At 37.0% G+C, this 22819-nt stretch overlaps 1 protein-coding gene across 7 annotated transcripts in view; it reads right to left on the reverse strand.

Moving 5' to 3' along the window:
* Positions 1-22819, reverse strand: part of VPS54 (VPS54 subunit of GARP complex) — a 144486-nt gene that overhangs the window by 59070 nt on the left and 62597 nt on the right. For 6 of the 7 annotated variants that reach the window (XR_008700417.1, XR_008700418.1, XM_055540451.1 and 3 more), the window contains exons 2-7: positions 15802-15957; positions 12216-12457; positions 9813-9891; positions 7142-7176; positions 5080-5211; positions 1548-1933 (exon numbers count right to left, since the gene is read on the reverse strand). Coding sequence is in view for 5 of the 7 variants with exons in the window: in XM_055540451.1 (XP_055396426.1) it covers positions 1548-1933; positions 5080-5211; positions 7142-7176; positions 9813-9891; positions 12216-12457; positions 15802-15937 (1010 nt within the window). In the remaining 2 variants the exon portion in view is untranslated. The remainder of the gene's footprint in view (positions 1-1547; positions 1934-5079; positions 5212-7141; positions 7177-9812; positions 9892-12215; positions 12458-15801; positions 15958-22819) is intronic. The other variant, XM_055540453.1, reaches the window with a different exon arrangement.

The raw sequence follows: 22819 nt of genomic DNA on the forward strand, positions 1-22819 counted from the left end.
TATCGAGCCCATCTTTGCATGAAATATTCCCTTGCTATCTCTTAATTTTCTTGAACAGATCCCTAGTCTTTCCCATTCTATTGTTTTCCTCTATTTCTTTGCACTGATCTCTGAGGAAGGCTTTCTTATCTCTCCTTGCCATTCTTTGGAACTCTGCATTCAAATGGGTATATCTTTCCCTTTCTCCTTTGCTTTTTGCTTCTCTTCTTTTCACAGCTATATGCAAGGCCTCCTCAGACAGCCATTTTGCTTTTTTGCATTTCTTTTTCTTGGGGATGGTCTTGATCCCTATCTCCTGTACAATGTCACAAACCTCCCTCCATTGTTCATCAGACCACCTGACCTGCCTCTTGAGAAATCTGGATGTAGGTCAGGAAGCAACAGTTAGAACTGGACATGGAACAACAGACTGGTTCCAAATAGGAAAAGGAGTACATCAAGGCTGTATACTGTCACCCTGCTTATTTAACTAATATGCAGAGTATATCATGAGAAACGCTGGGCTGGATGAAGCACAAGCTGGAATCAAGAATGCCGGGAGAAATATCAATAACCTCAGATATGCAGATGACACTACACTTATGGCAGAAAGTGAAGAGGAACTAAAGAGCCTCTTGATGAAAGTGAAAGAGGAGAGTGAAAAAGTTGGCTTAAAGCTCAACATTCAGAAAACAAAGATCATGGCATCCGGTCCCTTCACTTCATGGGAAATAGATGGGGAAACAGTGGAAACAGTGGCTGACTTATTTTGGGGGGCTCCAAAATCACTGCAGATGCTGACTGCAGCCATGAAATTAAAAGATGTTTACTCCTTGGAAGAAAAGTTATGAGCAACCTAGACAGCATATTAAAAAGCAGAGACATTACTTTGCCAACGAAGGTCCATCTAGTCAAGGCTATGGTTTTCCAGTAGTCATGTATGGATGTGAGAGTTGGACTATAAAGAAAGCTGAGCACTGAAGAATTGATGCTTTTGAACTGTGGTATTGGAGAAGACTCTTGAGAGTCCCTTGGACTGCAAGAAGATCCAACCAGTCCATCCTTAAGGAAATCAGTTCTGGGTGTTCATTGGAAGGACTGATGTTGAAGATGAAACTCCAATATTTTGGCCACCTGATGCGAAGAGCTGCCTCATTTGAAAAGACCCTGATGTTGGGAAAGACTGAAGGCGGGAGGAGAAGGGGACAACAGAGGATGAGGTGGTTGGATGGCATCACCAACTCAGTGGACATGAGTTTGGGTAAACTCTGGGAGTTGGTGATGAACAGGGAGGCCTGGCATGCTGAGGTTCATGGGGTCGCAAAGAGTTGGACACGACTGAGCAACTGAACTGAACTGATTCAAATATCTGTGTAAATATTGGTCCTTAAGATTTTATTTTAGTAAGACTAAAATTTTAGAATGATAATATTAAACAGGTCAATCTAGAAGAAAAAAATACCCATGTAATTCTAAATACACTCATACTTTTTCAGTTTTCATTACACACTAAAATTTATCCTTTGAAAATTTAACACTATTTCTAATGGCTTACTTAATGGACGTACCGGAAGCTATGAATGCCCTGAAGTTCTTGCTGTAGAACCTCTTGTGTTGTTGCTATTAAGTCCAATGCTCCAACAAATTCAGAAGTAGATAACAACACCTGTACTGTAGGCTGAGTCTGGTGTACAGTGGCCATTAACTTCAGTTTATTGTATACTTTAACACAATTATTTCTGGTAAGTGCCAGTCTTAAAATGTGTAGTGATCCTTCACACATTACTTTATCAATCTGTGCAATTTTATCTCGAAGCATTTTTACAGCCTGGGAAGTTTTCTTGAGGTAGTCCTGCAATTCGTGTTGAGAGGTCATTGCATGAAAAAATGCTTCTGAACGTAAAGAGATCTGGTGAGCAATGTTTACTTCCACAATATCCAGATAATGGCTCAGCTTAAGAGGAAAGAAAAAAAAAAATCATAGAATTATAAGTATATTTTAACTATCCAAATGTTAAATCCCATTGTGTGAACCATTAGATTATATGATGCTTGCTATTAGGCACACAAAATAGAAAGGTGATGAAAGGTAGAGCCCAAAGATTAATAAATGTAAGACAAAATCACAGTAGGTGATTTACCTTCTTCCTCTGCTCCTGCCACTACTGCCCTCCAAACACCAACTACTTTCTAGAAAGTAAAAGTACCCCACAGTCACCTCAGAGTATAAGCTAGTTTCAGAAGTTCTAAGATCTGAGAGAGAGAGAATATTGATTTTCTTAACCTCTACACATCATCATTATCACCAATATCAAGTCATTTATCTGACTGAAAGATAATTATAGGTTATTATTTATTGACTTCTTCCTTCTATGTATCAGGAACTGGTATTTTATACATATATAATTTACTAATTTCAACAGTCTTAGAATATAGGTTTTATTATTATTTTCTTTTACAGATGAAGATACTAAGGTTTAGAAACTTTAAATTACTTGAATAAAGTCATATAATTAGTAAGCAGAAAAACTGAAATTTGATTTCAGGTTTGTCTAACTCAAAAACTGAAGTTCTTTCTACTGCACCACGCTGCCTGAAAACACTACAGAATTCATGAAAGACAGATTAGTGATCAAGTCACTAATTGTAGAATGTACCAGAATTCATTTGGATCTTTTTTTTCCCCAGGGCTGTTTATTTTACATTTCAGCAATTATTCTTTTATCAATTCATAAAATCCAGGTTATTTCCAATGTGCTTTCCTCTTAAATAATTGATAGAAGCCTCAAACAATTAATTCATATATATTTTATTGGTAACACTATCAAAATTAATTCCTAGAGTAACATATATTAAAAATGATTTCTAATTTCAAATATAGACTCCTAAAATTTGAGTTGTCTTTTCTTCCTTCAAAACTGCATATGTCTTTTTTTGGCTACATTATCTTTCTATTTGTCTCTCACTTTTTTACTTTTAGAGTCTTCAACCCATAGCTCAAACTTCAAGAATTATCTCTGAGTATCTCAGAAGAATTCACAGTGTTAAAGGGTTAATGGGCTTTCTACATTTAGGACTCATAAAATTAGGAGATTATTTGGTCACCAAGCTTGTTTCCTTAAAACTATGCAGGATGATGCATATCTTCAATAAGGCTCCTTCAATAATATATTCATAAATAGGTTACAAACAAGACATTGTTTTATAGTTTAAATCTCTTGCATTTATACTCTTTTGCTGTTGTTCTTTTTATCTTCAATGACTGCTCATTTATTTACCTAAAAAGCAATAAGGAGATGAAAGTACTTAGTTACATCACAAACTAAAGTAACTCAATTTTCAGAAAATGGAGAACGAGTAACTCTTTTAGAACAGTGCTACTCGGAATGCAGTCCATATGCTGCTGCCAGTTTGTGAACTGTTCAAGAGGTCCAAGACGAAAAGAGGAACTTGGCTAGAATTTTTCATAGAAAGACTTTCTTAATGAAGGAAACAGTACAATGATTTACATTCTAAACCAAACTCATTAATCTCATCGCAGAACACAACTTTGGATAGCAGCACTACAATAAGATATAAATTTCTCTAATCCTTGCTAGCATCCCCTCTTTAAAACTAGCAAGATAAAACAATTGTCATCAATCATATAGTAAGCTTGAATCCTGTCTTCCATTCCTGTTTTCCATTCCTTTTCTAAGAAGAGAGCAGAATGAGAAGGAAACAAAATGTAAAAGTAACAAAGCTGATTTTGCAACTTACCAAAAAAAAAAAATCCATTAATCACTCTTAACATTTAGCATAAGAAAAGTATTTCATTTGAGTTTCAAAGATTTTTGCAATTTATCAATATTCCATTGATATATTCTTTTCAAAGACATAATATTTTCATAATTCATTTCCTATTAAAAATTCTATAAAGGGAACAATTTTTTAAAGTATTTATAAAAGTATTTGTATAGACTGATGAAATTTTTATTGGCTTCTGTTGTTTTTCTCTTTTAAGGTATACAACGGGATATACTTGGAATGTAAAAAAGTCTGGGAGTGAGTCTATGTCCATAAATCTATCCTTTTCCTAAGATTTATGAATTTATTTTTACTCAAGGAAAACCTTCATAGATGAAAATGTTGCCCAAAAAAAAAAAGGGGGAACTCGTTTTCAACTATAAGGAAGGCATACTCATAATTCTTTCCTCACATTTCTTCTCCTTTCCTAAGTTGCCCTTTCTTCAGTTGAAGAGGACTAGGCCCAACTTATTGAATAGCCCACATGAGACAAGCTTTCAGACTGCCAAGAGCTGTCATTAGACTACAACGGAATGCCTCATCTCAGTTTAGGAACCACAGTCAGTTTCAGAAATGTTCTAAACTGAGTGCTAGGAAAGAACAGAGATCAAAAGTCTTTACTTCCTATTCCAGTTTTAAAAGAGTCTTGATATGTGAGTTCTGTTTAAAGTTTTACATTTTAAATGACTTTCAGGTGTTGACTTCTGAAATATAGAACATTGTAAGATTTTGAAAAACTGCAGACATGCAAAAGGCTAGGCTTTGCAAAGCTTTGCAAAGCTAAATGAACACTGTAATTTTTAACTATGATATTTTTGCTTCAAAAGAATCATCATTACTATGTGTAAAGGAGGAAAAATAGTTTCTTAGGAAAAGTTCATTTTCTGTGATTTAAATCATAAAGAATATAAAATTAGCCAATATATTGTTTGGAATAAAAGTAAAACAATTAATTGCATTATCTACTACATCCTTTCATCTGAATTTCTGTCAACTGCTGATTTGGATAAGAAGCACTCAAACAATAAGCTTCTCCTTTTCAACAGAACAACTGGTATTGTATTGAAACAAAATACTATTACTTTATCAGTTAAGATTTAAAGGGTTCAAATTATCAGTAACAATAAGGATGAAATTAAAGGAATTAGTGCCTACTAAATAACTAACTATGAACACACACAAATATTGGGTTGGCCAAAATGTTCATTCAGGTTTTTCTGTATGATATCACAAAAAACCTGAATGAATTTTTTGGCTAACCCAATTGTATCATTTGATTAAAATAGTTTTCTACATGGAAAAAATAAAAATTACCTTTTCTTGTAGCAACTTTGAGGAAGCTGCATCACGATTTCCTTTTCCACCAGCAGTATTAAAATGAGACCATGGTAAAACTGAATTAAAAGTTAAGGAATCGTCCAAGGCAAAATCTGGTTTCATAAAAATCTAATAAAAAAATGCATTTCCCTCAATTAGATAAACATTTTCTTTACATCTAATATCCCCTTCATTAAAATAATTAACTTGAATCTCAGACATATACAGAAAAAGGAAGTGATAACAAGCTGTTGCTGCTGCTGCTGCTAAGTCGCTTCAGTCGTGTCCGACTCTGTGCGACCCCAGAGATGGCAGCCCACCAGGCTCCCCCGTCCCTGGGGTTCTCCAGGCAAGAACACTGGAGTGGGTTGCCATAACAAGCTATGTATATAAAAATCTATCTCTGGATTACAGCAAATGGCTACTTACCGATATCCTTCCCTAATCCATGCTCTATACTACCGTCAGACATACCATTAAAATGCAACTGTAACTATTATAATCAAGTTCTCTTTTTAAATTTCTCAGTGAATTCCCATGACTGACAGACCAAACTCTCTTAGAAAGGTATAAAGAGCTTTATTTACCTCACACTTTACAATATTTATTTAACCCCATCTCTAAACACAAGGGGCTTACCTTGCGGCTCAGCTGGTAAAGAATCCATCTGCAATGCGGGATACCTGGGTTTCATCCCTGTGTTGGGAAGATCCCCTGGAGAAGTGAAAGGCTACCCACTCCAGTATTCTGGTCTAGAGAATTCCATGGACTGTGTAGTCCATGGGGTCACAAAGAGTCTGACATGACTGAGCAACTGAACTGAACTAACTGATGATTGGGAAATCGAACTAGGAACTAGGGACATGAGTGTATTTTCTAATCCCTCTAGTATAACTAAAAGGATTGATTAATTCAAAACATGTTTATGATGATTTATTCTTATGCTAGGCACTAAGGTGGAAACAAAGCTAAATTATTACAGAGATCCTAATCTCAAGGATCTTTCACCACAAAGATGTGATAAAACATATACATAAATATTTTATAAGGAAAAGAGTGACAAATGTCTTAAAAGGGACAGTAGGGATCTAGATAAAATGCCATGAGAGTTTGGCAAAGGGTCCAGTGATCTTCATTTGGGGGGAAATGTATTCATACAAGTTGCCATTTAAGCAAGAAACTGTACAAGATAAGATATGAAGAGGTAAAAGTCTTTCAGGCTAAAGGAACAGTGCAAATAAAGCACGAAGCCAGCAAAAAGTCTGAAGTAAAAAATGTGTAAAAAAGAAAAAATAAAGGATTTCTAAGATTAGTAGGCAAAAGTTAAGAGCATGACTATGATGGAAATGAATAAGGGCCTTAAATGACAGAGTTTGAATTTTGTTTTGTAGAAATCAAAGAACTTTAAACATGACTGCCCTTTCCTGTTTCTTTCATCTTTCTGTCTCTTCTCACCCTAAAAAGCAATTATCATAGACCTCTGAGAATCTGACGAATGCAATGGACTCTTTCCCCAGAAAACAAAAACACATTCATCTATTACATGCCTCTACATAAATTTTCATACAAAGAAAATATCTCTAATAATTTGGTGGGGTAATAAGATCATTGGGGGCTTCCCAGGTGGCTCAGTGGTAAAGAATTGGCCTGCCAATGAAGGAGATGCAGGAGATGCGGATTCAGTCTCTGGGTTGGAAGATCCCCTGGAGGAGGAAATGGCAACCTGCTCCAGTATTCTTGCCTGAAAAATCCCACAGACAGAGGAGCATGGCAGGCTACAGTCCATGGGGTTGCAAAGAGTCAGATATGACTGAGCAACTGAGGATGCAATAAGATCAAATTTTTTTTTTTAATGAAGAGATTTAAACATACTTGTAGTTTTTGGTGATAAAGAAGAGACTGATAATGCAAAACAGAGCAAATAAAAGTGATGCAACAAAGTCCCAGAAAAATCAAAGTGGTCAAAGCATCAGAAAACAGCCCAGTGAAAGTTTCTTTCAAGACAAAATTAAAGATCAAATATTAAAAAGCTGTATTCTCATTTTTCAGGCTTTGTTACCTTAGGTACTTGCTCCAGATCTGTCCTGGATTTATCTATTTTTAAAAAGAAAAGGAAAAATATGATTTTTTAAAACTTGTTTTCACTTTATTTCCATAAAATATATTTTGACAGATTCAACACTATACTAGGTCACAACTAAATAACCACCATAATACAACTGAGGAATCATGTGTCTCTAATGGCAGTTATAATGAAGATGGAGAAAAAAAAGTTTCTTTCTTCAATAAACACCTCCTTATGTCTAGTAGTAGGCAAAGTGCTGAATAAGACATGTTTCAAATAATTTTTATCACTTGTATAGTAGCAATAAAACAACTAAATACGTTTCAAATCTTTTTAAAATGGACACAGAAAGCTTGGTACTATCTTACAGAAATACTATTTTTATTGTTCAAAATATCTACCATCCCATCCAGAATTTCTTTGATCAAGGTTTTTTTTAATACCATATTAGTTTTCTTCTTAGACATCTTAATTTGTATCATCTACAAGCTTCTTGAAAATGAACCTCCTTTATCTTCGTCTTGCCAATCAGATCTCAAGACAAGGCACCCTCCTTTCCAAACTCAGCTTTCTGTACTTAGACTCCATCCTTTCCTGCCTCTTCTCTGAGTTCACTTCATCAACTACCCTGCCTCTCCATACCTGTAACCTTTTAGAAGGCCTTTCCTCTTGGCATACAAACATGCTCAGTTCTTTTCCATCAAAAAAAAAAAAAAAAAAAAAAGATGATGATGATGAAGAAAGATAAAACCCAGGGCCTAGTGTAGACTAAGGCAAAGGAGAATCTCAGGTGCGAATTTCAGGAAGCACTCACTCTCAGGATTATGCAAATATCTCTCTTGCCTCATCTAATCCTGGCCTTGCAAAAACATCCTTCTACCACAACTACTAGTAGAAACAAACTAGAGGGATTCTGTTCCCTCTAGTCAAAACTTTACATCTCAGATCTTCAAGTCACATTCATACTGGCAGTCTCCACTTCTTACTTTTATACCTGCTCCTTTAGCACACACTATTGACATTTCTGTAACCACTGCTGCTGCTCCTGCTGCTGCTGCTGCTGCTGCTAAGTCACTTCAGTCATGTCCGACTCTGTGATCCCATAGACGGCAGCCCACCAGGCTCCCCCGTCCCTGGGATTCTCCAGGCAAGAACACTGGAGTGGGCTGCCATTTCCTTCTCCAATGCATGAAAGTGAAAAGTGAAACCACTACTTCAGTCTAAATGTTCTCCCTAAGATCTCTCAGATCGCCAAATCCATAGAGACTTCTCAGTGTGCCAACTTGCTCTATCCCTGAAGTATTCTGACACTGTGGACTAATCATTCACATTTCTTTGAAATTCTAGCTACTTTTTATTTCTAAGGTGGAACTCTCTCTTGGTTGACTCTCCTACTCTCTGACTACTACTTTTTAGTCTCCAAGTACCTCATCTTCTACTGCCATTTAAATGTGACAGCTTTCTGTTCTATCATTAGTTCTTTTCTCCTTACTACTCACATCTTCCTAGGTGATCCCACCTAGGCCCTTGGATTCAGCTACCATGCTATTGGCCAGCATGTGGTCTATGAAAACATCTATTATACTTGGTATCTCCAGCCTAGATCTCTTTACTGAGCTTTGGGTTAAATACCAGACTTCTCCTTCTCCGCAAAACTTCAATTAAACCACCCTCCATCTCCTCCAGGATTCCTGCTCTTCCAATATTACCTCTCACCAAACTGTACCTCTCACCTGGCCAGCTGTCCAAGTAAAAAATCTGGGAATCATCTTTAACCATCTTGCTCCATTACTAACGAACGATTGACAACCAAAACTTGTGTCTCCATTTCTGAGGCATATCTTAAAGATCTAATTTTTTCTCCATCTTCATTATAACTGCCATTAGAGACACATGATTCCTCAGTTGTATTATGGCAATAGCCTTCAACTTTCTTCTTGCCTCCAGTTTTATCATCTATAAATTTACTATCCACAACTGTTTTTACAGTGAAATGAATAATCATAACTCTGAACATGTCTGATTTAAAATATTTTGGAGCTCTACACTACTTTTAGAAAAGAAAAATTCCTTAGCATGATACACAAGGTTCTTCATGATCTGACTCCTACCTACTTCTTCAGCTCATTTCTGGTTCCCAGTAGAGCCAGCATACTAAGTTCTTGCAGGTCTAGAACATGCTAAGACTTTGCATAAACTGTTTCCTTTCCTGGAATGCCTTTTTCCACATAAATATTTCTTGAGAGTTTAAAACACAGACAATCCTCAGTACTAGGAGTTTTCATAAACCTAAGTTGGAACTCTTTACAATATTACCATGCTGAACTTATTGTTCAATATACAGTGCTGCAATTGGTTTGCTTAACCTTGTTCAGGAAACCATCAGCTTCATGAGGATAGAGACTATTTCTTATTCCTGTATTTTTAGGCAACAAGCAAAGTACAAAGTACCTGAATATTAAACAAGTATTTGTTGAACTGAAGGATAGATAACATTACCATCAGATCCATGATTTTTCTTTTTAACAGTTCTACAAAAGATTATGATTATAGGCTATAGAAATTTCGCTAGAAATAAAATTAGATATTACAGTTAACAAGGTCCCCAAATTAAGATTCTGTTCATTAATATTTATGCTATGCTACAAACAGCAAATATTCTTACCATGAGTATGTAAGAGAGTTCTGTCAAAGGTATCTTTAGGAGGACAAATATTCTTGCATCTCTCATGAATCTTTTCTCTCTATTTAAAAGACAAATAAATATTATCAATGCTATGTGGCAATATGAGTATTCAAAGCATTAAAATATTTAACAACAAAATATCAGAATATACCAAATAAGTTCTAAAATTTTCTAATATGAAATCACTAGCCTCTTGAACTTAAATACAAGTAACAAATATGCTTAATAAACCAAATATCACTTAGATGCATGAATGTCTATATACTTACCCATTTTATACAGTTACAGCAAAATCTCCATAAATTTGGAATGAAGTGGAAAAGTCAATTAAAAAAACCCTTATTTTTATAACAGAAATCAATGGGGGTACTTCCCTGGTGGACTAATGGTTAAGAATCTGCCTTCTAACACAGGGGGACATGGGTTCAATCCCTGTGGAGGAACTAAAATCCCATATGCCTTGGAGCACCTAAGCCTGTGAGCTGCAACTACTGAAACCCTCGCACTGGCACCCACCCACAACTAAAGAGAAGCTCAAGCCTGCGTGCCTCCCTGAAGCGTCCATGTACTGCAAAGGAAGATCCCGAATGCTGCAACGAAGACCCAACACAGCCAAATTTTTTTTAAGCAACTTTTTTAAAATAAGGAAGAAAAATTTAAAACCTACACACCCAAAATAGAAAGACAGATTATTAGTTAATACATCCTCTGAGTCCAAAAAAAAAAGTCAGAAAGAAACTCCACTCTGATTTCAGATTAGATGACCACTAACAACACTGTTATCTTTTCAAATACCATACATAGGACATATAGGAAAGTGCAATGTGGTAAGGAAAAATAATGCTGGGTTAGTAATATTCAGAATTCTGATGGCAGTATTCTAGAACTATCTTCCAAAGTGCCTGTAAAATTTTACATTCCTACGTACAATGAATAAGAGTTCCTATTAGTCACATCCTTGCCAGCTTTTGGTCTTGACAGCTTTTTGGATTTTCATCATTCTAAAAGACATGTAGTGGCACCTCATTTTAATTTGCAGTTCCTGACTGACAGATGATATTGGACAACTTTTCATATGCTTACTGCTGCTGCTGCTGCTAAGTCACTTCAGTCGTGTCCGACTCTGTGCGACCCCAGAGACGGCAGCCCACCAGGCTCCCCCATCCGTGGGATTCTCCAGGCAAGAACACTGGAGTGGATTGCCATTTCCTTCTCCAATGCATGAAAGTGAAAAGTGAAAGTAAGGTCGCTCAGTCCTGTCCGACTCTCAGCGACCCCATGGACTGCAGCCCACCAGGCTCCTCCATCCATAGGATTTTCCAGGCAAGAGTACTGCAGTGGGGTGCCATTGCCTTCTCCGTCATATGCTTACTAGCCATCTGCATCTCTTCTTTGGTGAAATGCCTGTTCAGATCCCTTGTCTATTTCTTCTGTGGTGAAATATACATAACATAAAATTTACCATTTAAAACCACTAGTGGAGGTGGCCAAGATGGTGAAGTAGAATCTGAACTCACCTCCTCCCACAGACACACCACAATTAGAATTATTTACAGAGTAACTATCAATGAGAACCTGAAGAATGGCAGAAAAGATTTTTCACAATTAAAGACACAGAAAAGAAACCACAACAACACAGGTAGGAAAGGTGAAAGTATGACCCATACCTGTAGGTCAGGGACCCAAAAATGGGAGAAATATCACAATCACACAGGTCCTCCCCAAGGAGCAAGGGGTCTGAGCCCCACTTCAGGTTCCCCAGTCCAGGGTCCTGCACAGGGAAGATGAGCCTCCAGAATGTGTGACTTTAAAAACTAGAGGATCTTATGTTCAGGACAGCTGGAGAGCTATAGGGAACAGAGACTCTGCTCTGAAAGGCTGTTTACAAAATCTCATATGCTCTGAGACTTAACCATAGACAGCTATCCGAAAGGAGCTTGCTCGAAACTCACTGGATAAACTTGGAAGAGGCAGGAGGCAACTGGGATGCCTCCAGGGAATGGAGATAATGGGAGCAGACATTTTGGGAGCATGCTGTACTGCAATGACACCAGTGCTGGTAAGCACCGTTTTGGAACCCTCCCTCTAGTCTATTAGCACTGGGAACCCAGCCCTGAGCCCACCCCAGGCTGAGCAGACAGCCACATGGGGACTCAGCCCCATCCCTCCAGTAGGCCACAGCCACTGGCTGAGTCACAACCCCACAGGAGCCATGTGAAGAAGACACAAATGGTCAACAGACACATGAAAAGATGTTCACCATCAGTAATCATCAGGGAAAAGCAAACTAAAACCACAATGAGATACTACCTCACAACTGGCAGAATAAATCAAACAAGAAATGTTTCACTTTTGACCTATTACTTAAAGATTAGATATTACCTGAGAGATTTCCTGTTGATATACTGTAAAATGTTCCTTGCTGATCTGTGGGAGGTAGAATGAAGGTATGACTTCAGTGTCCACAAAGTCCAATCCCCATGTTTTTGTGAAGAAGTCAGATTCTCTTTTTGCTAATCTAGGATCATTTAATGCTGCTGGGAGATTTACTTTGGAATGATATATAGTCCATCTATGTTGATCTGTAACTAGAGATGGGGCAACACATAAACTATTTGAATCACCTGCAAAAAGTAAACAAGAGAACTTTGTAAAGTAAGTTTGATGTTTGAAAATACATTCTAGAAAAAAAGATGTTTAGATTATACAAAGCAACTAAACTTTCCCTTCTATAACAATTGTCTTAACCTTCAGCTTTCAATATCAACTGCCAAAGGGGAAGAAAAATATGTACAAGATAAAGGATATACAAAATTTGAGGGTTATAATTGAACAGTGGGGTGAAGAAAGTCTTTCATTAATCTCTTTCCTTAATGTACAATTAAGGAAATTTATCTTTTTTCAAAAACTTTTTTTTCAACATCAAAACTCTTCTACCTTCTACTATATATCTTCTGTTCTTTATTACTCCCGATTTTTTCATGGGTAGGCATATTTTTCTATTGTTTTATGGCAGACCAGGTTCCAATATCCTTTTCTGCAGTTTATAATTAGATAACTGAAATGCTGCTGTAACATTAACCATAGAGGAAAGAAAAACATGCAGTTGGTTCTCATTACTCGGTTTGTTCTATAAAGTCACTAGAACACGTAATAAGCAAATAATGAACCTTTGCTCCCATGGGAAATACACAGTTCAGTTCAGTTCAGGCACTCAGTTGTGTCTGACTCCTTGTGACCCCATGGACTGCAGCACACCAGGCCTCCCTGTCCGTCACCAACTCCCATTCTACTCAAACTCATGTCCATTGAGTCAGTGATGCCTTCCAACCATCTCATCTTCTGTTGTCCCCTTCTCTCGCCTTCAATCTTTCCCAGCATTAGGGTCTGTTCAAATGAGTCAGCTCTTCGCATCAGGTGGCCAAAGTATTGGAGTTTCAGCTTCAATATCAGTCCTTCCAATGAATATTCAGGATTGGTCTCCTTTAGGATGGACTGGTTGGATCTCCTTGCAGTCCAAGGGACTCTCAAGAGTCTTCTCCAACACCACAGTTCAAAAGCATCAATTCTTCGGCGCTCAGCTTTCTTCACAGTCCAATTCTCACATCCATACATGACCACAGGAAAAACCATAGCCTTGACTAGATGGACCATTGTTGGCAAAGTAATGTCTCTGCTTTTTATATACTGTCTGGGTTGGTCATAACTTTCCTTCCAAGGAGTAAGCGTCTTTTAATTTCATGGCTGCAGTCACCATCTGCAGTGATTTTGGAGCCCCCCAAAATAAACTCAGCCACTGTTTCCACTGTTTCCCCATCTATTTGCCATGAACCATGAACTTCCAGATGTTCAAGCTGGTTTTAGAAAAGGCAGAGGAACCAGAAATCAAATAGCCAACATCCGCTGGATCATCGAAAAAGCAAGAGAGTTCCAGAAAAACATCTATTTCTGCTTTATTGACTATGCCAAAGCCTTTGACTGTGTGGATCACAATAAACTGTGGAAAATTCTGAAAGAGATGGGAATACCAGACCACCTGACTTGCCTCTTGGGAAACTTATATGCAAGTCAGGAAGCAACAGTTAGAACTGAACATGGAACAACAGACTGGTTCCAAACAGGAAAAGGAGTACGTCAAGGCTGTATATTGTCACCCTGCTTATTTAACTTATATGCAGAGTACATCATGAGAAACGCTGGGCTGGAAGAAGCACAAGCTGGAATCAAGATTGCCGGAAGAAAGATCAATAACCTCAGATATGCAGATGACACCACCCTTACGGCAGAAAGTGAAGAGGAACTAAAAAGCCTCTTGATGAAAGTGAAAGAGGAGAGTGAAAAAGTTGGCTTAAAGTTCAACATTCAGAAAATGAAGATCATGGCATCTGGTCCCATCACTTCATGGCAAATAGATGAGGAAACAGTGGAAACAGTATCAGACTTTATTTTTTCGGGCTCCAAAATCACTGCAGATGGTGATTGCAGCCATGAAATTAAAAGACGCTTACTCCTTGGAAGGAAAGGTATGACCAACCTAGACAGCATATTAAAAAGCAGAAATATTACTTTGCCAACAAAGGTCCATCTAGTCAAGGCTATGGTTTTTCCAGTGGTCATGTATGGATGTGAGAGTTGGACTGCGAAGAAAGCTGAGCACCAAAGAATTGATGCTTTTGAACTGTGGTGTTGGAGAAGACTCTTGTGAGTCCCTTGAACTGCAAGGAGATCCAAGCAGTTCATCCTAAAAGATACCAGTCGTGGGTGTTCATTGGAAGGACTGATACTGAGGCTGTAACTCCAATACTTTGGCCACCTCATGCAAAGAGTTGACTCATTGGAAAAGACTCTGATGCTGGGAGGGATTGGGGGCAGGAGGAGAAGGGGACAACAGAGGATGAGATGGCTCAATGACATCACCGACTCTATGGACATGGGTCTGAGTGAACTCCGGGAGTTGGTGATGGACAGGGAGGCCTGGCGTGCTGCAATTCATGGGGTCACAAAGAGTCGGACATGACTGAGCAACTGAACTGAACTGACTGAACTGAACTGATGGGACCAGATGCCATGATCTTTGTTTTCTAAATGTTGAGCTTTAAGCCAACTTTTTCACTCTCCTCTTTCGCTTTTATCAAGAGGCTCTTTAGTTCTTCTTCACTTCTCCATATGGGTTATGCATAATACTGGGTTATGCTCCTACAAATCTCTGGAACTTTCATCATCCAATCAACATATAATCTTATTTTGTGTGTGTTTCTGTTTAAAGACACTTTATTTAATAAATATTGTTCAGTCTTTAGCACTGTACTCATGGCTAATACCACTATAACTCATACCTGAATAAAGCTTACACAACATATTTCCCTCATGTAGCCCTCCTGTGCTTAGAAACACTAGAAAGCACTTCTAAGTGCTATGTTTGGAAACCATTTTGAACAGCAAAATCGTCAGCAAAAATACAAAGAAGTGTGGCACTAAACAGACCACAAAAGGGACATGTGTTTACAGCTTAAAAGCTGAAAGAAGGCAGAGTGCTGCTTTGTTCAATTTCAGGTGGGAACGTGTACATCAGGCAATTCAAAATTTTCACTCCTTTGTGCATGTCTGCAAATGACCACGAAAGTGACACAAATAGTGATTTGAGGGTTACAATTAAGTTTTAGGAATTAGGTAAATTTGCAAATGTAGACTCTGCAAATAATGAGGATTGACTGTACTATGTTTAACTGAAGAGCTTTCAATCTGTACCCTCATCTTCAATTTTTTTTTTCAATTTCTCTAAGTGACTTCTTTTATGGAAATGTATAAAAAGAACCATATTCCAATTTCCCAATCAATTTATTTCCAAATTATATGTCATCCTAGTTTTCACATTTACTCTTTTAAGTATATGGAATCTAACTATTCTAATCTAACTATCTAACTATCACAAATTCTCAATAAAATTCCTTAAAAAAAAAAGCATTACCTGTGGGTTCCTTGGGACACACATCTGGCAGTGACTGCACAGGTCGAATGTGTTTTGTCGGGTCTACCTCTTTTTTAAAGAAAACATCACTGCTGCTTCCTTGAGGCACTGGTGAAGAACTGTGGCTTGAAGCCATTGCATAAAATCACCACTCAACTGAAAATGAGCAAAAAACAATAATCAAGACACAATACAAATCATAATTCACCTAAAAGTATTATGCACTTCATAAATTTTCTTTCAAAAACATACTATTTAAAATCCATCAAGGTGTAAGCACATAATTTGAATACTATTAATTGTGGGAGTCATTCATTATATTTAGTTTGCTAAGAAAGTTATTGGTCCTTGTTTAAAAAGTATTCTCCTCAAAGTGCAATATCCTTAGCCTTTTATCCAAAGTGAAACTAGATACCAAAACTGTAACCAATATATATTAAAATTGAAAACAGTCCATTCATTCAACAAGTATATAATTCAGCATTACAGCAAAATGGGTAAATGCATGGAATTTTGAAATCTGACTGAGCTCATATCCCAGCTTCATTTACCAGCAATATAACCTTGAGGACATTTATTTAACCTTTGTATGCTTTACTTCATCTGTAAAAATGGAGATGAAAAGCATTCATCTCATAAACATTTTGTAAGAATTAAAGGAACAGATGTATATAAAGCACTTAAAACAATGCCTACCTCAAAGTTAGTGTTTACAAATGTCAGTTATCATTATGATTACAATTACTATGTGACAGGCACTATATTAAATGTTTATAAAAGAAGTATCATTCTTCAAGGTACTCACAATTATATTAGGTAATCAAAATAATCAAATCCCTAAACAAAACACAAGTTAATCTATGTCTACACTTTTTAACAAGTACAGAAAGAATTTGTGGGCAAGACAACATAATAAAGGCTACAATGTCAGGTAAGACTTTACAAACGAAGTAATACATAACGTGGATAATGAAGAATATGTATTATTTTATTATCGGATAGTAGAAACTCTTACATTGCTGATCATATCAACCAAACACTAGGCATTCAATAAATATTTTTAATGAAGGAATAAATAAATGAACATAAACAGAAGCCTTTATTTGAAAAGGCACTTAAGAGATCACCTTGTCTAAGTTCCCCAGTGTTAGAGATAAGTATAGCAAGGCCCAGAAGGACTAGGTAGTTTACTAAGATACATGTGATTTAACAAGTTTTTTGCAAAGTCAATTTAGGAAATGTGGTGAATAGAAAAATAAGAGTAAGCTATAAGCAGCAGAGATATAAGGGTAAGACTGGTGACAAAAAAGTTATCCACTCTAACTCCTCTGTAGTTTGATAGTAAGTTTAAAATTACATATCCCAGACTTCCCAGGATACCTGTTTCAGTCCTGCTAACACAAAGGAAACACATTCAATTATACTAGTCACTGAGACTAGTAGAAACAAGCTGCTAAGAAAAGAACAGAGATAAGTAATTTCCTCAAAATTCCTGAGCAGAAAGCAAAAACAGCATGAACAAAAGTTGCGAGACATGAAATAATCATAAGACTGTATGGAAACTGACTTGCTGTTTGCTGACAAAAATGCTACCAAAAGTACTGACAAATAAACCATATTTACACACACACACAAAGACAGTATGGCCAGACTACAGGAGCCATTAGAAGTTTAGGGGGAAAAGAATACGATGATGAAAATATCTGGGAAAATTAATCAGGGTCTTGATTTGAAAGGCACCACTGGCCCATTGCATTTATACCCTTTTACGAGGAGATCTAACCAGCCCATCCTAAAGAAGATCAGTCCTGGGTGTTCATTGGAAGGACTGATGCTGAAGCTGAAACTCCAATACTTTGGCTACCTGATGCGAAGAGCTGACTCATTGGAAAAGACCCTAATGCTGGGAAAGATTGAAGGCAGAAGGAAAAGGGGATGACAGAGGATGAGACTGTTGGATGGCATCACCGAGGCAATGGACATGAGTTTGAGTAGGTTCCGGGAATTGGTGATGGACAGGGAAGCCTGGTGTGCTGCAGTCCATGGGGTCGCAAAGAGTCAGACACAACTGAGTGACTGAACTGAACTGAACATTAAGTATACAGTTACTTCTGTATAAAAGCATTTGTATGTTTAAAGAAATAGAAATATCCAAAAGATAAGAAACAGTGATAACACAGAACCCTGTACATTAAGTGTTTGGTAAAGACAACTGTAAATGTAACATTAAGTCTGTTTAACATTTTTGTTACTTTCAACAAATAAAATGGCTAAAATAAACATGTTCTGACACTTAAAGATGTAGGCTACAAATATATGGAAAATGTATTTATGTCAAACATCCATTGCTTGATGTCAGATAAATTAAACATTGATTCCTCCATTGTTTTTACAGTGAAAATAAAGTCTAATTGCCATCTTAGGAATCTAGAAATACTTGGGAAGATGAGGACTTATAAAAAAAAATTTCTAGACTCCTATAAGTTACTTCTCACTCTTGGGTGCAGAAATAAAGATATCTTATTTACTCCTTAAAGTTTTTGAATTGGTTAACATATACAAGTTTCTGGGGTTTTTTCCCCTACATCCTTCCTAATTCCTATGAAAAGAGGGACAATCTCTAGCTATAAGGAGATTATGTAAAATTAGAGTACTACCTACATGAGTGAGCCCCAATTTCTAACCATCTCTCAAATCCTCTTATCACCCTGCTTTTATTAAGACACAGTAAGAACCAAACTTTGTATTCATAACCACATAACAAGTATGATACAGACATTTAATAAGTGTAATCACTGGTAATAAAACACACTGGATTTATTCAAAAAGCATGGATGTATAAACAAATACAGTAAACCTACATGGCTTCTAAACCACACAATTTCAGGAGAATAATCTTTCGAATGGAGAAGGCAATGGCACCCCACTCCAGTACTCATGCCTGGAAAGTCCCATGGACAGAGGAGCCTGGTGGGCTGCCATCTATGGGGTCGCACAGAGTCGGACATGACTGAAGCAGCAGCAATCTTTCAAAGAAATAATCTTTCACTGAAAGGTTAAAGAGCAGAAATGATGAGGCATCATAATAAGAAAGTTTTAGCGGAGAAGGCAATGGCACCCCACTCCAGTACTCCTGCCTGGAAAATCCCATGGACGGAGGAGTCTGGTAGGCTTCAGTCCATGGGGTCGCTGAGGGTCGGACACGACTGAGCGACTTCACTTTCACTTTTCACTTTCATGCATTGGAGAAGGAAATGGCAACCCACTCCAGTGTTCTTGCCTGGAGAATCCCAGGGACGGGGGAGCCTGGTGGGCTGCCGTCTATGGGGTCACACAGAGTCAGACACGACTGAAGTGACTTAGCAGCAGCAGTGTAAGCAAAGAATAGTCTATTCAGGGGAAAAAAAAAAAAAAAAAAAAACACAGAATACAGGAAAAAGGAAAGCTCTCAGCACTAATCGCAGGCAACTCCTGATTTCTACTAATAACACTTGCACTTGTAACTGCCACCTAGATGCAAACTGGGCACTTAACCAGTGGTCACCAACAATGAGAATCTATAAATAGATCTACCCTTCTTCACATGGTAATCTTCTCATAACTACATCAATACTATATACAAATATCTTCTATTGAAGCCTTCTTTGATTTCTTACACTTAGTCACTGTTTATGCATTTCTATTTTGCACCAATCATACTGAAATTTTGGTTTTCATACAGATCTTTCCTATTAGACTGTGAACTTCTTGACGTTTCCATTTCCCTGTGTATTCTACACACCTAATACAGTTCCTGTCACATAGGCAGTATATAATATTCTACAGAAGAATGAAATGGATGTTATGCGGGACAGATCAGAAGAGAGAAACATGAGACAATTACCAATAATCCTTGAGTGAACAGATAAAAGCATAGGTCTGGGCTGATAAAGGAATAAACAGACTCATTCATTTCAAAAGCAAGAAACTGGAAGGATGAATAAGTCAGAAACATTTGATTTTCTTTCCTGTAGTTCAAAACATCTTTTTATGCTAAAAGTTTAGTTAAGATGTTCTATTAAAAAGGGCTAGACAGTGTCACTCCAGAAGCAATGAGCACACCAACTGCTCAGACCCTGGTTTCTAAATACCATTCCCTATAAAGAAACAATGATTCTTTAAAGAAATAGTTGACTCCAAACCTGGAGCATAGAAAGAACAAGTCGATCATGAGAACTCTTGTGTCAGAAAGCAAGGAAATCCTCTAAGACCAGTAGGATTTATCAAAAGGACCAAGGACCAAGTTAAAGGGGCTCCCACTGGTCACATTTATGACAAGTTGAGCACTCTAAACAACCAACCCTAACTGAGTGTAACATACTGAACTAACAAAAAATGAATCTATCATGATACTTGGAGGAAAAGGAATGAGGAAGAGGGGTGGAGTGGGGTAGGTAAAGGAAATCTCTTCTTTACAGAGGAATGCCAGTAAGTGTGAAGAAATGACTGAAACAGAAAATCAACATTTGTAAACCCCAATGTAAAAATCATCAATTTATGCTAAAGCTATTAGGTGAAAGGCTGCTCAAAAACAGAAAATTCACCTAATACCTAAGAATTAATATCACCTTACAGATTATCTCGCAATGCAAAGGGGAAAATGTATCTCTAAAATGGAAAAATCTGGCTGTCACCACCTTAATTAACCAAGTCATCAAACTTGGCATCATTCATAACAGTAAGACAACTTGATATTATGTGATTAATGAAATGACAATATGAGATAAATATCATTACCTATGAAGCACTTTCACCAAAAATGTTTAACCCAATCTAATCAACCCTCTAGACTGAGGGTCAAGCCTCTTTGTTCTGTGGATTCCTTCAGCACTCTGGTGAAGTCTACAGAACCCTAGCAGAATAATATTTACAATGCATAAAATATATAAGGTTACAAAATTACACTTAAATATAGCTATCAAATTATCTTTTAAAATTATAATACAGTAATAATTTGGGGTTTTTTCCTGGCTTTTTTTTTTTTTTTTTTTACTGGGTTTTTGGATGTGGGATATCTTTTTTAAATAGGATCCAGCATCTTCTTGTTGGTTTTTCAATAGCTAGTTGCGATTTCGGTGCTCTCACAGGAGGAAATGAGTGTATGTCCTTCTATTCCACCCTCCTGAACTGCCTCTATTTTTGCTTTTTGATTATGCAAATCTATCTAATTCCTTTAGGACTGACTGGGGAAATCAACTGTGACTATTCACTGGAAGAACTATTGCTGAAGATGAAGCGCCAATACTTTGCCACTTGATCTGAAGAGCTGACTCAATGGAAAAGACCCTGAGGCTGGGAAAGATTAAGGGCAGGAGAAGAGGGCAGCAGTAGATGAAATGGTTAAACAGCATATCAATTTAACAGATATGAATTTGAGCAAATTCCAGAAGATAGTGGAAGACAGAGGAGCCTGATGTGCTACAGTCTATGGAGTCAGACATGACCTAGTGACTGAACTATAACAACATCTAATTCTTAAGCAATAAATGAGCGTAAATATTTTGAGATATTTGCAACAATTTAATATGATCTGAAAACACGTGAAATTTCACTTGGTAACAAAGTTATAGGTAGCATTAATATCCGTGTGAGGGGTTTCTTACATTTACAATTAAAGGAAATCCTAAATTCAGTTAAAGCAGGGTTTCTCAACCATGGCACCATTAACACTGACATTTTGACCTACATCATTCTTTGATGTTGGGGGTTCTCCCCCTGCACATTGTATTATCTTTAGATGCATCCCTGGCCTCTATCCATTTGATTCCAATAGCAGCCTTCCACTCAGCTGCGACAACTAAAATGTCAAAACATTCCTATGTGGGGAAAGAGAGGTGAGAGGACAAATCACCCCAGTTGAGAACCACTGAATTAAAATAAAGTTGTAATTTTTTCCCCATCCAAAATTCAGACTCCCTGAATTCTATTCACAGACCCTAAAGAATATGTGAACTGCAGGTTAAGTATTTTTTGCTCTAGACCTACCTTCCAGTCTAAGAAAATAGATGGAAATAGGATGTTGGGATTTAAAACAAACATGGGGAAACAAACTGAGAATATGAGATAATCTACGAGAAAACTGGCCTGGACACTTAATCAATGTCATTTTTGAAAGGTGGGTAAGTATTCTATATTAAAATAAATAAAGACAACTAAAGGCAATTGTGAGCCTTGACTGGATGCTGGCTCAAAAAAATTTTGCTCTAATACACTATTGGAACAACTGGAGAATTTTGAATGTGGACTGGATGTTGTATGAGATTTTAGAATTAATTTTCTTAGGTGGATTAATGATATTGAGATTATGGGAAAATTGTCCTATATTCAGGACATGAACACTACAGTATTCAGGAGTGAAATATGTCACCTACAACTTATTTTCAAATGATTGAGTAAAAAATACACACAGATAAAATGGCAAAATGTTAAAAATGGTTTATCTAAGTCAAATACATATGATTATAACATGTTCTATTCTTTCACTTCTCTGTGTGTTTTTTAGTTTTCACAATAAAAAGTTGGGGGAAAGAAACTTCATATTTTTCAAACATTAAATAAATAATGTGAAATATAAGTATCAGAGAGAAGGAAAAACATTAAATTTGTAATTGCTAATCTGCCCTGAAGATGGCATTATTGTACAACTTCAAATATGGAAGAAAAATCAATAAATTTCAATCAGGTTTTAATGTTGTAGAAGAGTAATACCATATATAGAACCTGGAATTCCTTAAAAGCTGAATGAGAAGGAAGCTGAGACAGGGAAACATTTACTAGATGCACTACCCAGGTACTATGTAAAAATCTCTCTTGCTTCTATATTAAAGTAATAGCTGCTTATAGAGAACATTGATATTATAAAATCACTCACAGCCAACTCTGAACTATCTATGGAACTGCCTATTACAGGTAAAGTAATAGCCAGACTTTTTTTTCCCCTCTACCATTTCAATGTATACAAAACATTTCACCAGAGTGG

The sequence above is a fragment of the Bubalus kerabau genome, chromosome 11 (assembly GCF_029407905.1).
Source record: "Bubalus kerabau isolate K-KA32 ecotype Philippines breed swamp buffalo chromosome 11, PCC_UOA_SB_1v2, whole genome shotgun sequence".
Classification (NCBI taxonomy): Eukaryota; Metazoa; Chordata; class Mammalia; order Artiodactyla; family Bovidae; genus Bubalus; species Bubalus kerabau.